Consider the following 17,775-nt stretch of genomic DNA (forward strand, 5'->3'; position numbering starts at 1 on the left):
ACAGACTTAAGGCAATTATTGGGGTGTTCACAACCTTTGGACAGGAGGACTTTTACCACTCGTCCCGGGAAAAGTATGACAACACTTTTCATACTGGTCAGGGCTCCAGCAGGCTGGATGCTGTGATGAACCCTTTACCATTGTTCAAATGTTGCCCATACCCCCTCTGACTTGGTCTCCTGCCTCAGCATTCCCTAACCCGGCAACTGAGTTTTAGTCAATCAAGTTTAAATAGGCCTCCCATAGTGGGACCAGGGAATGTACGGTCCGAGATGCCTATTAAACTTAGAGGTGTGGGGGGTGGGGTGGGGAGTCCTTTGTAAATCCAGATTAGAACTGGTCTGATAAATCCTGAGCTGGGTGTGTGTAAATGTGGGTTGATTAGCATTTGGAGCACAGATTCCCCATCATGCAGTGCTCCCCTGCTTCTCTGATCCCAGAATTCACTGCAGTCTCTGCTTCAGGCTTTCTGTTCTCCATCTCTCATGTAAATGAATGGTCATCTGGTTCCATCTCGGATGCAAATGAGACCTAGGGCAGTTGTTTTGCTCTTGTCACCCTTATCTGGAGGGTCTTAGGTGTGTCTCTCACTGCATCTTAATCAGTTTCTTTGGGGGGGAGGGATTCTTTGCGAGTCAGACAGACTGTGTCCTGTGCCAGTGTTCCCCAAGAACACACAGCTGAGAGGTAACAGTATTTAGTCACCTTGCTTTGGCTTCCCTTTAGAGCAGTCTGAGTGTCTTCTATGTGTATAGACTGTCAATAGAATTGGAGTACCCATCCTTTAAATTGGAAAGGCAATTCACAAATACATGAACACTGAAAGATTGCAAGGTATTCGTGGCTGTGTTCAATGCTTTACCTCACTTCCTTGGCTATGGACAAGTATAACTTTTAAGCATTTTAAAAGGGGAGGAGAAACTGTAGACTGGGACTCTGCCAGCCTGCAAGGGGAAGCTTGCATTAACTCTTACAGTGTTAAGTTATTTCTGCATTCTGCTGTAGAGACGAAAGTTAGCTAAACTGAAAAAAAGCTTTTAAAAAGAATTTTTTCCAACTATTTGAGTTAGTCTAAGAAAAGATATCAGATTTGCCCAAAGAAACTTGTCTGCCTATGTCCTTAGACCAATGCGGCTACAACCTATACCCCAGCTAAGATGTTGTAACTTTGACCCTGAATGAAATAGTGCTAAAGTTGCAACAGTTCTAGATGCACATCACTACAGGAAACTGAGGACATAGTTACATTGTAACAGTTTATATCACTATCATTTCATATCAGTACAATTGTTACATTTGTCTGTCATAATTGTCCTAAGCACTGAATAACTCTCTCATTAGGTTGTTTGCACCCACCTCTATAATGCCTCTGGCTCAGTGTACAGCTCAGCATTGTATATTCTTCAGTGACTCTGCAAGGTCACTTAATATGGAACTGATGCTAGTATCAATTTAATTAGTTCCTTCAGTGATTTCATCTGTATAACTATCCTGTCTAATATATGGTATTTCCAAAGCGCTGCAAACTACTGTTATTGTACAGATAACAGCTGTGCTTTCTGTTGACTTCTATACCAACTTCCTCCCCCAAGTGGAACAGTAGGTGTTGGCATTGTTTCTTGGATCTAATCAGACTTTCAGCTCTGAAATATAGAATCCCTTAGAAGAACAGATTCTTGTATAATTCCCTCAATAAAGAGTATATCAGTTCCATCCTGCAGAAATGTGAACATAATTGGGAAGGCTCCCAGTTAACTGTCTACAAAACCTACAAAAAGGTAAAATGATCTTTCAGCCACTTTCTGTTCCTGGGCTATAATGGGTATCTCCCACATATGTGTAGACATTTCTGTTATAGCGCACCTTTCAAAAATACCTTTGCCTCCCTTTTTGCCTTCTTTAGTCAGAAGCTGGGTTTTGGGTTGTACCTGTGGTGGTCTAAGGACATAGGCAGGCAAGGTTTTTTCAGTAGATGTGATGTCTTTTATTAGATCAACTGTGTAGTTGGAAAAAAGTTTTTTGCAAGCAGAGACTTCCTATGCCTAAAGAAGGGTGATTGTGCCTGAAAGCTTGCAAAAAACTTTTTTCCAAGTACTTAGTCAGAAGGTGGCAATCTACCTTTGTGGTGATTAAAAGAAGCCAAAGTCTTTACATAACCCAGGGAGCTCCTACTGAGCTTGACTTCAGAGGTTAGTTCTCTTGGAAAACCAGAGTAGCAAGGATGGTGTCAGGGCAGGAGCAGCTGTGGGGGGAGGGTGATGACTAGGTGGGGGTCCATGCTAATGCTTCTGGGTCTGCATGCAAGCCGCCAGTTGAACAACCCTGATCTACATAGTTTTTAGATTGTCATAACGGACACTTCAAGGAGAGAGAAGGAGTAAGGCACCTGACACAGTAAGATCTTTCATACTGCATCAGAGACAAGGGAATTCTTACAGTGGTCCACTTGCAGAGTGTCCCTGTTGACACACTGAAGATGAACAATGTACCCTTGGAATGGGAGAAAAGAAGGGTTGATCAAGAAGAGTAAAAATCAAATTAGTGTGTGTGCGTATTACAGCAAAATAGGTAATATTTATATTTGTTTTTAAAATTATAAATGTGAAAAGAATTCAGGACAAAAACTTGACTTTTGGATGGTTACATAAAAATAAATATGTGAGGAAGATGCTTGGTTTCATCCTTACTCTTAGAGTACCTCCAGCATACCTTTTGTAGTGTGTGATACCATCTGAAAATGAAGTTGCTGAGCTTATTCTTAACCAAAAAAATGCAGAAGACTAAAGTTAAATGCAAGGGAAGTTTGATGGGTAAGTGAAGGGACATAAAGGTTTACAGTTAAACAAGAATACCACCCAAAGCTTCACATGCTAACTCACATAGCATTAATTTCATAAATTCAGAACACAAACTAGATTTTATTTGCCTATCAAAATCCTATATAATTGTCTCTTTAAAATAGTTTGCTTCTGTCCTATGCATACATAAAATGATAGAAGTAAATGATCCATAGAATTATATTGTTTCTGCCTTCCTGTCAATACATGGTTTCCCTGACAGTATGCTTTTAGAGTATTTTGTCTGGTTTTGTGAAAACATAGTTGCCTTAATATTGAAAATAATAAAGTATCTGAGTTGCAGGTACTGGTAATATAGATATATATACATTAGATATATATGATGAATGATATAGGAGACTATATATATATATATAAATATATATATATATAAAAAAATGTCCATTGTCCTTACTGTTTTGGAGAGAGAACATCAGGAGGTTTTCTCTTAACAGCTTCAGTCCAGTGTACAGCTAGTGTCTCTTTTCAGCTGTTCTTTTGAAAGCGCTGACTCCTATTTAATTCATCTGTGCTTTTTCACAATTGGATAACATTGAAAATAGAGCTGGCATAAAGGCAGCTGAAAAGAATGTACCAGTAGCCAGCAGAGTGTATTTTTTTCTATCTTTTAATAATAAATTACCACAAATCTAAGTGAAAACTAACTTTTGATTGTACAAAGAACTGAAGTATTGGTAGGTGAAGCATATAGTACCTATACCTGCATTTTCCATGAAAACAAAGATAGTTTAACTACATTTGGAGAATCAAGGCTATAAAATTATTTAAATGTGGGCTTAACGTGTAGTATTTTTTGGGGGGGGGGGGGGGGGGTCTGGCCGGCGCGCGGGGGTAGCTGGGTAACTCCGTGCCTGGGGCAGCTACACAAACTTCAGGGCAGCATTAGCTGTTTCAGGGCCCATCACAGCAGCATGAAAAGCTGTCACTGCAGTCATGGCTCCTTTTATGCTCCTTCTCTCCCTCCCACCACCAAAAGCAGTGCCCAAAACCGTTGCCTTGATTACCCCCCTAAGTTATCCTACTGCATATGACTGGTCTGAAATCAGTGGTATTTTTACCAATATAAATGCCTAATGTTTTTAGTTCTGCCAAGTTTTTGGACTTGAATGAGTTTTAGCAGTGAGCTCCACAGCTTAAGTGTATTGTGTGTCTAAAAATATAAGCTATTTCAAATGTATTGTATTTATTTACATTTTTTCAACTCAGATTTCACCTCTACTATGAGAGGAAATATAGGAGGCTCCAGTTTATGTTCTCTCACACCATTCATTAATTTATAGACCTCTTTTAAATCACTGCTGTAATTTTTAAAATATACAAGCTTTATCACAGTAGGAGTAAGGTCCCAGTACTATCCTACTACTATTTGGAGACTTTGGTCCATGCCCTACCCCTGCCCACATCATCACCAAATGATGACATTGGATTTTTCTTGAGAGGGAGAGGCTAATAAGATATGCTGTTGGCTGTAGAGGTATCTGGAATTCCTGTTATATGATGGTTGTCATCTGCATGGTGCTGGAGAGAGGCCATAGTTTATATTGTGCGATTCTTTGGTGCTTTGGACAGTGTTTCTTCTTTACAAGAAGAGACCAGATTTTAAGTTTTAAAAAATTCTGTCAGAAATGAAGATAACACTTGTTACTATTTTTATAGGCCTCCCTCTACTACACTTCAGTGTGGTGCAACCATATAGATGACTACACATTAAAGAAAATAAGTTTGTGTACATAGTCAGTCACTGATTTATAGGGTAAGTACAGACAGTTAAAAAGCCCAAGGCTGAATCGATTCAGTCTTTCTAGGTTAGTCTAAGCTGCAAAGATTGAACCAATAAGCAAATGAACAGACATTCCTTTTAATCAGGAAATACAGCCACATGCCTGCAGTGGCTCAAACCAGAAGCTGGGGGGTGCGAGAGCATGGCTCTCTGGCATGTAGCCAGTATGGGCTGTATGTTTGCTTCCTCTTCCTGTTTCCCCTGAGGTCTCTGAGATTTGTAGTCTATAATCATAGCAGCAGGACTCTGCATGGTTGCTCATTACTTCATCTTCCTGCTTCCAGGTGCCTTTGGGATTTGTAATCCACAGTCACAGGCAGCACACACAGCAAGCAGGGCAGGGCAGCTCTGTATTTGGGGGAAGGGGTGTTTAACTTCCCTCTGTGTCCCCATACCCCAGCCAGGGTTTGCCTGGGGTGGGGGGAGCAGTGAGCCAGCCAGCGAAGCCAGTAAACTGGCCAGTGAGCCAGCCCTCACTACTCCCACTAGGAAACTCAGGGGCAGGCCCACCCCTGCTCTGTGGAGCAGACAGCCCAGCCCAGGGCTGAAAAATGCTGGGATGCTGGGGGACTCTGATTTAATTTGAACCAGGAAGGGGTCTGGGACAGAAGTTTCATAAACTGGTTTAAACTAAATCAGTTAAGTCTGATACTACATTCAATCAGATTTATCTTAAACCACGTGTCAGCCATGTGTACTGAACTTCTCTTCTGTTACAGGTTTAAACCAGTTTCAGATCACTTAAACTGGTTTATGTGTAACTTTTGTCCCTAGCCCTAATGCATCACACAGACAAAGAACTTTTTGGAATAGCAGAAATTTTTGCTAGCATTAATGTTAGAGTGTAAACTAGTAGCTGATTTTTGTGAAAAAATAGTGCATTCTGTTTTCCTCTGGTCAGTCATTAATCATGCACTTTCCTAGCAAAAGCAGGCACCGCACCTCAGAGAGATTAGAAAACAGTGGATATTTTGGAACTTCATTTTACTTAATTCTGATGGGTATTAAGGCAAAAAAAAGTATTCAAATTGTCTCTCTGCTGCAATGTTCCCATTAGGGGGCAATGTTATTCTTTGGTTACTCTAACCCTTAGGAGATAAACATTACACTTCTGTTCCTTTGAGCGGAGAATAATTTTAAGATTTAATAACTGTAAAAAATAAAACAAAAAACCCCCAGTGCTTTATCTAGACATATCCATCGAAGCCATAGCTCTTTTTTCTTATATCAGAAAGTATCTTGCACTGTTGTTATACAGTACTGAAGCATTTTTTGATAAGGTGGTAAGAATTCTATCCCCTAGCTCCATCACATGCACACACCCATATAAATGTGATGTTCTTGTGATTTTTATATACTATTGGTAAACAACATTTTTAGTATTTGAATTAATGCTATATTACAACTGATTCTTATTCTGCAAATGTCTTAAAGCCAGAACTTACAAATAATAAACTCTTTAGTACTAGAATTTGATACTTGCCAGGTTTATTTAGTGTTAAAACTATAAGGATTAGAAAATAGCCACCATAGAAACAAAAGGTTATTCATTACTCTGAACACATTTCTGCCTGGTTGCTTCTTTCTCTTTGAATCAAAGAGCAGTTTAGTTAAAATAGGGAGGAAAACAGATGAAACTGATACCTAATTGAATCCCATCAAAGTAAAAGAATTGAAAGAATATCATGTTGTGAAAGATTGGTACATTTTCAGGGCTTTGGAAAGTCTTTCATAAAACAAGATTTTTGTCAGAATCTCTTGCCAGGGGAAATGAGGACTTATTTTGTCCCCATTGACTGTTTTTATTCACAAAGCAGGTGACAGCAATCAATTTCAGTGTCATCTACGTCTCCAATTATTATACGAACCCCAGGAGTTAATTACAGCCCTCAGGCTCTGGCAGTCAGCTGGTTTCATCATGAGACTTTTTTTGGCTACTAAGTACCTCTATTTGTGGAAAATAAATTAATAGCTACTATTTTTATTTAAATATGAGTGCTTATAGGTGTGTTTGAGGGTTGAATGAGTGGATAGCGGGGTTATTGAGTGAGAAGAAAGGAGAGAAGCTTAATGAACGTGAGGCAAGGAAGGGGGAATGAATAGAGAAAATGGGAAGAGCAAAACACCACAGATAAAAAAATGAAGGGAAATAAAGAGTGAAAATAAAAAGGACAAATTATTTAAGATTACAAAAATATTAGACATGGAAATCCCTAATTCCATACTGAAAAGGGCAAAGGAAAAGACCACAAGTTCCAGTGCAGAGACAAGGAAAGAGGAAAGCAAATTTAATGAAAAAAAAGATTTTCATAGTATCAAAACATTATAGTACAATATTGTATACATTTTGTATAAATGTAACTGTACAATAACTAGATGCAGAGAAGATGGAGAAGATGAATGGGCTTCAGGGGTCCTTGGAAAATGTGTCCCTTTATTTATCTGAGGTATCTCTGATGTCATCAAACCACTAGAATGTACATGAACTATTGAAAAAGAAAGCAATAGATGTGACCATTCTGAAGATGTCTGTATTTATTGAGCCTGCCAAACTGGTTTGGATAAGAGAAAAGAAATATCAACAGAACAGATACAGTCCAAGTCAATTAATTATTTGTAATTCATGAATCTATTCATTTCTACTGGCCAGTTAAGTATAAGTGCACCTAGGTATGATCCTGTAATAATTTGAATGAATAAAATATTAGTATCTTCTCTTCAGAAGGATCACAAAATATTTTGAAAACTATATACTTCTGATAACATTGAAATGCAGTTACCTTTGTAATGGAGGGTGCGCACAAGCTGGTACATAGAATAAATTGCATCAAAGATGCCTGGGTAAAATCCTGCTATTATGAAAAATATATTATCTTCATTGTTCTTGTTAATGTAGGCAGACATTCTGGTTTTAATGTCTCATCCCAAATTGACTACATAATGAACTGTATGGAACCTTAAAAGTCACTCTGAAAAATGAAGAGCCGAGTTATCCCTGCCAGGGTCTGAACTTTGGACTCCAGTAACTTTAGGAATTTCAAACCTAATACTCAGAGCATGAGAACTCAGCATTTCAGATATGAGAGAGAACTGAGTAAAAGCTTTTTGTCACAAGTATATCCATCTATTTCTAGAACAAATTCATGTTACTTGTAACATAAAAGGGCTAATGTGTTCCTTTATTCAGCTGATGGTGTCACAGTAACAGTGAAGGGCTTCATCTGTCTCCCATTTGAGTTTTGCCATTACCTTCAGTGGAAGATACTTTTCCCAAGTGTGCCCTCAGTATGTGAAGCAATTAATCTGATTAAAATTACTTGTTGTCTAAGTACACACACCTAGTATTTCACCTTCCTTATGTAACTGAGGTCTGGTAGAAATTGTCTGGGATTTTAAACACTGCTTTTCTCCAAATTCTGCTACTTTGTTAGGGTGAAATTTACCCACTCTCACATTTGTACATATAATATTCACTGCCTCATTCATAAAATACAGCCCCACCCTTTCCTGTCCACAGTGCTCCTTTGTGTCCTAGTTTGCTTGGAAGTGGCTTCAGAACTCAGCTCGTTAATGAGTCTTGGATTTCCTGCACTGCTCTTTGCCTGCGACTTCCTCTAATTCCTCCTCTGCCTTGCCCCCACCTAAATATGAGAGTTTAGAGGGTCATATGCAGACCCTCTGTCAAAGGGAAGCTATTATGTTAATTGAGGAGGTTGAATTAGGGCAGTGGTTCCTAACCTTTTTTGGACCAGGACCCATTTGTAAACACTGATGGCCAGTCCCAACCCAGTGCCACTCACTGCCAATCCACTACCCCCAGGCCTCAGCCCCCCAGTGTGTGGGGCTGGGGGAGGGTGAGTGGGGCAAGGGAGTATATGTGGAGCATGGGAGGCCCCAAGCAGCTCCTTGCAGGCTGGTACTCTGGCCAGACTCCAGGGGAAAAGCCACAGTTTCTGATGTTTTTCTCCTTTAAAGGAGAACCCATTTTTTAAGTTTGTTGATCCATTTTTAAAGTTTGTTCACGACCCTTTCATATATTCTTGTGACCCACTTTTGGGTCACAACCCATAGGTTGAGAAACACTGAATTAGGGCATCGTACTGGCACTTAAGAGATGAGGATTCTGTTCCCAGCTCTGACACTGGCCTGCTGACTTGAAACAAGTTACTTCATGCCTCTGTGCCTCTTTTCCTCATTTATAAATGGTGCTAATGATACTTAACTTGTAAAATGTTTTTAAAATCTATGGATGATCTGTGCAAGATCTAACTATTAATGTTGGATTTTTGAACATTAATGCTTGGCTTAAAAATGAAGCATTTACAGAACAAAAAGGAAGATATTCAAAATACCCTTATTAAAGCCCAAACTATATTTAGCAGTAGAGCCAACCAGTTGTGGCTTTTAAGAGCCTTTTTTGGCAGCCAAAAAATCAAATATAGTTATGAGGAAAAGTTTTTAAACATGTCTTGAAATCTTAGTTGACACTATTTAGAAGATGTATCAGGTGTTACAGATGGTTGGAAAGTAAGTGAATATCAAACTAATATTTGACAAGTGTCCACTAAACAGTCTTTTTTCCTCACTAATTCAGATCAGCTTTTTCACGTGTTGGCTATGCATATGAGGCTCTACAGTATTGACTCTGCATACAATCCATGGAGAAAGTTAACACAGCTTCCTGACAGGAATTCACAGTAAGTATTTCAAAGTACCAAAAAGCAATATAGTTCTGTGTACAAAATAGTTCTTCCTCTTCACATAGGTGTTATAACTATAAATCTTCATTTAGCAATCTGAATTCCGTAGCAAGCAAGACATGTAGATTTATGTCCAGCAAACTTAACACATTTACTTGCAGAGGTGAATTTTTAACCGTTTTCCATAAAAATTGAGAATTTCTTGTGTGAAGTAACACTCTTAAACCTAGTAAGCTCAATGTTTAGAGGAGTTAAGAGGGTTGGCAAGTTTCTGCCCCTTTAGGCTATGTAACTCAGATTCCTAGTGGCCAGGGACAAAATCCTGTATTAAGTATCTGTTTAGAAATAGTCTATGAGAGTTAATAAATAAATGCACATTGTAAGAATGTTACAGACATGTAAAGGAGCTATTAATGAAAAAGTGTTAGTTTAATTTATTGACACATTGGATTTTATAACAATTAAAATAGTGTATTGAAATAGCTATTGCATTATTAATATTAACCTTCATAAACACCTACATATAAACTTTTCTCTTTTTGTAATTACTCATCTTTCTGCTTTTCTTCATCCTCCATGCCTGGTGGACTTGTGCATAAAAGGCTGATGTGCCTTCAAATTGATTTTTGATGTCTATGGCAGGGTCAGTTATGATCTGGTATTTAAGGGAGGAAATCATTAAAATGTTCAGACCTCCTTCTGGTTTGGCATTTTCTGCCTTTGCTTTTGGGCTGTGGCCTTATAATAGTTGTTTGCCACTATGTGACTGCTGTTTTGAATTATTTCCACATGGTCTTTATGAAGAACACTTGTAAGGGTCTTGCCACACATTCACTTGCAACAGTTGAAAATTGTTGGAAAGCAAGTGACCTATTAAAATTAGCAAGCGTTAAGAGATAACCCTTGCCTGAAAGGGAACAACTTTGCAAGGCCTTGGAGGGCACTTAACACATGTAAAACTGCTTGGACCTTCAGCTTGCATTTTAACTGCACTTAATTAGTGTTAAGCTGAATGTGTGGTGCCACCCTAAGTTACCATTTCAAGGTTTTCTTCATGCATGGACCTTTTTTACTGATTTTGTGGAGCAGATATTAGTTGACCCTGTGGAAAAGGCAATGTGGGAACTGCTTGTGCATTATCATGAAATATTTATGGTTAAAGTGAACATTGAGTCATGTCTGCTCAGAAGTGTTAAGAGAAGAAGTATGAATGGCTATGTAGATTGTTCTTTTTCAGCTTTTGAAGCAGGTTGAGAATCTGCATCTTTGTGATGTAGCAAACAAGCGTGAATGGATAGAAAGTAGAACACTTGCTGACTGGGGAACTGTGGTCTATACTTAGATACTATATATTTGGATACATATAAATAGAGTATACACTAGAGCCGCATCTACAAGAGACATTTACTGTGCAGTAGACTAATTAGCTACACAGTAATTATCCTGGCATCTACATGTGTGCCCCTATTAGGTTGGAGCAAACTAATTTGTAAAAACAAGTACTATCCTTCTGTGAAGTAAAAAAACTCCCTAGTAGCACACATATAGATGCTGCCTGGTTGGCTGGGGCACAAGAGTGCTTCAGTGCAGGGACTGCTTGCTGGCTAGCCCCGTGCTGAAGCTCCCTCTTGCCCCAGGCAGCAAGTCTGCAACTCATAGAGCTGGATCAGAGGAGCCCCAGCTGGTAGGAGGCCCTGTGGGCCAGCCTGCCAGACTGGGACTGCTCTCCCTGAATAAACAGTGCATCTTATTGCTTTGGAGTTAATTACTCCTGGGCGCATGTTCAAGCAGTGCGCCTGGGAGCAATTAACTCTGGAACAGTAAGCTCCAAGTTTATTCAGGCACCATAATTACATGTGTAGACGTGCTCTAGGAAGCTGTGTATCAATAAAACCAGTATTTTAATAGGCTTGTTACTTTTCAAACTTGTGCTTTTTAGTTTTCTAAATATTTATTATAGTAATTCGTTTAGATTGTTTCAGATTTTCTAAGTGTTAGGTCAACAGCCATTTTCCACAGTGACTTCCAGTAGATGTCTGGGTAGAATTAAAGGTATTGGGTTAGCCTTGAATGGTTTGGGAAATAGTTACCTGATAGGGTGACTGTCACCATAACATACTGTCAGAGCTGAGATCAGCAGAGGCCCTGAAGCTAGCGTGCTCTCAGTAAAAATTAGTAGGATCGGTTACCTAGACATTATGAGCGCCCTTCTGTTTGGGCATGCATTACCTGCCTTTTCTGCCAGAGCCCAAATTCATTAACCTTCCAAACATACTGTGCAATTTCTTTAGGGCTGTTGAAAAAAGGATTGAAGAGGATAGTCCTTTATTTATGGACAGTACTTTTACATTAGTTTGGAGAGTGGGCTGCTAGAATTACATTTTAGGAATTTGAAGAAATAAAATCTTGAAGTGAAGGAATAGGTTTAGCATGTAGCTCTCATGGTACATGTCAACAACTTACAGGACCTTTTGAAATATCCCAATGGGTTTATTTTTTCTCAGTACAGTTGTGAGAACTCAGGAATCAGATGATGTAACGCAATTGTACAAGTAACTTGCAGAAGGTTGAAGTACCACTGAAGGTTTAGGAAATGGATTATACCCTGTCATTTTAAGTCTAATCAAGCATTTTAGTAATCTAAATCATTATCCTGCCAGCTCAGGATTCTCCCAGCAGAGAGTGTTCGTCAATAAAAGAAAAAGACTTCTATGACCTGATTTACTTACTGCAATTCCAAACAACATAATAACAGTTGCGACACCTAAATAACTTTTAACTTGGTATCATTAATTTATTCACTGTGTACTTTCTAACATTCACACAGAAACCATGACTATCAAGACTAATTTTGTATCAAGAGCATTCTTTGTCCAAGAAATTAGAGCAGTGGCCATAGACGACTGGTAGGGGGAGCATGTGCCCACCCCAAGATTGGCCGTGGTCCGCCCACAAGCTGTGCCCCCCCAGTCTCAGGAGGCACCAGTCACCCATGGCAACTGGGATGTCATGGCACCCTAGGGTGCTGTGAGATCTCATTAGGGGTGCTATACTACCCCATCCCTGTGTGAGAAGGTCAATGCTTTCCCCATCCAGTGCCTGCCCCAGGTACTCCAGCAGCACCTGTGGTCACTGGTGCTGCCTTCTCCCACTCTCATCAGGTAGCCTTTGTGCTGGTGCCTCCCTGCCCCCCCAGGCCCCCAACAGCCCACTGCTGCAAGCATGTAGGCAGGTAGATGCATGGATAGAGTTGGACTTTACAGCCTGACTCATCTTCTCCACTCCTCCCAAGTTCCTAGAGCCAGTGGAAGAGGCTTCAGGGACAGTCTCTGGTATATGAGACCTTGCAGGAGCAGCCTCAGCAGTAGGGGCTTTGCTTATTCCCTGAGGTACAGACCAAGGTTCAAGTGGGAGCAGATAATGAAAAGAGCAGGGCATGGCAGGGTGAAAGGTCCTACCCCTACTGTCCTGCCCCTACAGTGATTCACAACTTTATGACTCCCTCTATATCTTTTTGGAATTTAGATACTAGCTCAGTAATTTTCAACTGGAGTGCCATGAAATTCAGAAAAAGGATGGAAGGGTGCCTTGGTGCCTAAAAAGGTTGAGAACCGTTGCTTTAGAGTATTTTAAGAATACGTCCCACCTACACTGAATTTATTCTGTTACAGTTACTTTTCAAATTGAAAACAATCTTGGAAGGCGAGTTAGTTGCATAATTATTTACTTGAAAGGAAAAGCTTTTTTTCTTTTCAGCTTTGAAAATTATCTATAGAATACAAGTGTCATTGCAATATGTTTGTGCTTTTCTATAATTATAATCACTTTATTTAAATCAGTATTTAGAAGAATGAAAACTTCTTTGCTTTAGAGCTTACGTGTTTAGGTGAGTTTTCCTCTATCTGTACTAATTTGTACGCAGGGCTGGAAATTTTGTGTCAAGGGTATGAGAAAATTAAATCCAAAGCTATTCCTTTGTTAAAAAAATTACACAGCAGCCACAGTCTGCGCCAAGATCTGCTTCTATAATTTGGAAGAGTCCCAGATATCCGAGAGACAGCTTCTCTTCTTGTAGCATAGCTCGTTCCAGGGGTTGTGAAAATGATCCTTTCCTTGATTTAGAAGCAAAATGGCATTGGAGCATTTTTTGACAGAAACTGGTGACTTAAACTTTCTTTCTTATGGATTCCAAATTTTCTGATGTTCAGGATACACACAGCAATGTTCATGTGCTTTTACTGAACCTTATAGGATGGAGGAATTTGATTGAGGATAGTAATGGATAGGGAAGTGGGTTATTGAGAAGGGGAGATGGGAGAAAATTAACATTTTTGATACCCTTGGTTATCTTGGTTTTAGCTCTTGTACAGTACACAGATCATTGGATAATGTTTTATACATGTATATACATCTTGCTAGAAAAAATATTATTACAGTATCACATTTGTCACTCCCATGAGAAATATAAGTAAATGTACCTGAAATAATGAGCAAGAAGATTTTATATTCAGAACAACTTAAAATAACGTGAATTATTTTGTAAGCCAGCAAAGCTAGGTCTAATTAGTTATGGAGCTTCTGGAAATAGACTGTGAGGGCAGTATTTATTATATTGTGATGAATTAGGTTGTTGGGTTTTTTGCAGCGGTGGTGCTCTTTTGAGCCAGTGGCATATTGCGGAGTGTTTGGTCTTCATTTTTAAACACCTTGTGCTTCAAGCATTACAAATCTGAGTGTATAGGAATATTTGTGATTTACCACAGAGTAAAAGGTGCTGGGTCTTTACCATATGTCATATTGTATATGAAGTTATCCTCCAGTAGAAGCTAAACTAGAACAGCTTAGCTCTCCATTAGAGAAAGAGAAGTTACAGGAGGGTTAGCTTACTGCAAAATAAGAGCATGCATACAGGCAGTTACTGTGGAGCAGTTAATGCACGGTACAGTCTGTGCTAAATTGTTTATACGTTCATACCCTGTGATAGTTTTAAACTGAGTTTCCCATGTGGGCCAAATTTTCTCTGATTGCTATGTTGACAGATAAAATGTTTTTTGAAAAGAATGCTAATATTGAGCATGGAGAGTCACTGATGTATGTCCACTCTGGGTGAAACTGTCCATAGAAAGAAGTTGTTACCCTTTGAAGTATGAGCACCCAAGCAGTAAATGGATTGTGCAGGGTAAAGCATTCTTAACTGAATGTGCACTCTGAATCATTTTTGAGGTTCTTTTTTTGTTTCAGAGCAGCTACATGAAATAAAGGGATGGTCAGGTCCTCTTCTGAGACCGTGCAGTCTTAACTGGGCAGCTACGATATTAGGCTCACATTAGGTTTTCTAATAAAAGTAGCGTAACAATGGATGGACAAGCAGGGAGAACTCTGGGCACTGGAATGGAGCCAGGGGGATAGTACCTTAGCGCCTCCCGTCCATTCAAAACTATGCACAGAAAAATTCAAAATTATGCAAAGTCAATTACTTCCATTTTTTTACAAATTCAATAAAACACTATTTGAACCATCTTTAGAAATATATGCAGGTACTTTGTATTTATATAACTATATAACATATTATATCACAGAATCTTTAGTCCTTTACTATTCTGTGAACAAAAAATAAAAATGTGTCCCAGCAGGTGGGATTTTTAAAACTAAATAAAACTGTTAGGACTTGTTATACTGATATTAGGTTTTCTAATTTTCAGCAAAATTATTTTTTTTCTTTTTCAGTAAATTAGATGCTCATTTCTTTTTTCAAAGTTCAAAACAAAATCAATTAAACAAAGGAGTGCTAAGAGTCCTTGCGTGCACTGTAACAAAATTATTGCTCAGTGATATTGGGTTCTTCACACAGTACAGTATAGTACCTGTCACAATACCAACAAAATAAGTCAAATAATAATAAAATAAAGCATCAGTAATACTAAAACAAAAATGTATTTGTTAACTTTAAAGTCGTTTTAAGTTCCAAGGTTGAAATAAAGGAAGACCAGCTCTTTCAGTTTGTCTTCTGAAACAAAATGCCTGTGATTGGGAAAGGACAAGGTTGTACAGTAAGTTGCTGCACTGTGCATCAGCTGTTCATTACAGCATTTATGTAACAACCAAATCATATACTAAAAATCAAACATCTACTATAACACATTTTAATTTTATTAAAAAAAAAAAATTTTGTCCTGATTTATGTGTGTTTGCATTGTGTATATAGAGGTGGCCCAATATATACAATATTGATTGATATAAATCAATGTGAATATAAATCACATTGATATAAATCAATAGCTCAAAAATGAAGTCTTACTCTTGTATATTGGGAGGGGGAGGGGGGAGTATAGTGTGTGTGTGGAGGGGATTTGTAGGAGGGTTTGTTGAAGGTGTGTTTGTGGGATTTGTGACAGTGGTTGTGAACTGGTGTGTGTGAGTGTGCATCTTGGGGACCGGAATGGGGGTTGTGGTGTTTGTGGTGGCAGGGTGCTAGCATGGGAGTGTATGGGGTTTGTATGGATGGGCGTGGGATTTGTGGGTGGGTGTGGGCCCCTTGCCACATGCAAGCTCCCCCCCCCCCCCCCACCCACACACAACCCCTGCCGGTGGCAGCAGCAGTCAGTGCTCATGACAGGCAGAGCCCCCCCACAGTGGCCTAGCCCAGCCCAGCCTGCTGGTGGATGCCTTCAAGCCAGAGTGGGTTGGCTCCATGCCAGCACATGGGGCTCACGGCACTTCAGGTGGGAGCTGCACAGGGCTGGGCTGGGCCAGCTCCATGCCTCCCCACGTGGCTCTGTGCTGGAGTGCTGGAAGCTCCATATGGAGGCACAGAACCAGCCCAGCCCGATGACACATTGCTCCCACCTGCAGTGCCACAAACCCTTTGTGCTAGCATGGAGCCAGCCCAGTTTGGCTCTAAGGCGTGTACCAGTGGGGTGGGCCTGGCCAGGCTGGCTTCGTACCTCCACATGCAACCCCCAGGACTCGGCTAGAGCTGCGCACCACTGGGGGTCTCTGCCTTCTGCGGCCATGAGCACCCTGAGAGCCTGCTGCTGCTGCTGCTGCTGCTGCTGGCAGTGGGGGCTGTGCACCATGGGCACGGGGGTGGGAGGCATGTGGCAGGGGAGCCTATACCCACCTCTCCCTCCTGCAGGCAGGAGCTCCCCTCCCCACTCACCAGCTATCCAGTCATGCGCCACTGTGCTCGGTGCCTCCACGTGGGACTCCCCGTGATATGCCATTTGAAAGTGCCATGCTTCTACTGTGAATCGAGCCCTGACTCGCGTAGCTGGCTTTTACTGTTCTTATGTTATAAATTAGTAAATTTCAGCCCTCCAACAAGCCAAAATGAATGGGACTGAAGTAAGGCAAATTATGCAGTATTATGCAATTATGTGAGCATATGTTTTATTCAGAAAATTACATGGGCGCATAATTGCATAATTCCCCAAGATGTAAATTGTTTCTGAACCCTGACCTCTACTGCAGGTTGTGACCTATGGCTTATACTTCTCTTCCTGTAAGTACAAGTAGCAGTTTAGGTTGTGTTTGTAAAGTCTCTGTGATGGGCCCCATCCTTCTTCTCCTGCATCAGATATTTGGCCTGACAGTGCAAATATGGCTTTGTTTCAGAATTCTACCATACATAATCCAATAAAGTTAGGAGAAGCAGCAAATAACATTTTCCATTTTGTTTCCACTCCACCTCCCACCACCATCCGTCTTCTTCCACACACCTCCTATTCCCACTCCTCAGTGTCCTTTGAAGATTAACATTGTTAGAGTTTTGAAGTTTAGAGTTTTGAATAAGACCATTTGCAGTTGGGGAAAGATTTGCTTCTCTCTGTTTGGTTCCTTTTCCCTCCTTTGTGACATAACAAGTCAAACAAAGTAAACCAGAGATTGGGACGTACTTTGAGCTTAAAGCTCACTCAGATGCCACAGAAAGGGAGAGTACAGCATTTCTACACTTGCTTTCCAGCCCATAAACACTTGTTCTGACAAGAAAAGGAATTAGTAGTTTAGACTGCTTGTTGGAAGCTCTTCATCCACTCTTGCCAGCCCATGGTGCTCCTTGAGATACCCAGCTTATTCTTCCTAAGCAGAATGGACTTTAATCACCATTTGTGGTTTCTTCAAGGGAAGTCCAAAAGTTCCCAGTGAAAACACCCTGCCTAACCCAGTTTTAAAGCTAATTGCTCTGTCGTTCCATCCAAGATTCTTAAATAATATAATAAATTGAATGACTTGGCAAGGATTCTATTAGGGATGTTTCCTTTCACCTCTTCTTGGGGCCTACTTTGGGAGGAGGCAGTGAACTGGTATTCAGAATTGCTCATCCCATAGTATTTCTGTGGGCTCAGACCAAAAGAGAGCACAGAATAAAAAAGAGGGACTGTTCCCCCTTCCATGACCTCTCCCTCAAAAGGCAAAGGAAAATGACAAAATCCCACTA

At 40.1% G+C, this 17,775-nt stretch overlaps 1 protein-coding gene across 7 annotated transcripts in view; it reads left to right on the forward strand.

The window, feature by feature from the left end:
• Positions 1-17,775, forward strand: part of UBR3 (ubiquitin protein ligase E3 component n-recognin 3 (putative)) — a 238,578-nt gene that overhangs the window by 186,001 nt on the left and 34,802 nt on the right. For all 7 annotated transcript variants that reach the window (XM_014520815.2, XM_025206461.1, XM_025206457.1 and 4 more), the window contains one exon: positions 9,233-9,335. In XM_014520815.2, coding sequence (XP_014376301.1) covers positions 9,233-9,335 — 103 coding nt within the window. The remainder of the gene's footprint in view (positions 1-9,232; positions 9,336-17,775) is intronic.

Source organism: Alligator sinensis, unplaced genomic scaffold (assembly GCF_000455745.1).
Source record: "Alligator sinensis unplaced genomic scaffold, ASM45574v1 scaffold143_1, whole genome shotgun sequence".
Lineage (NCBI taxonomy): Eukaryota > Metazoa > Chordata > Crocodylia > Alligatoridae > Alligator > Alligator sinensis.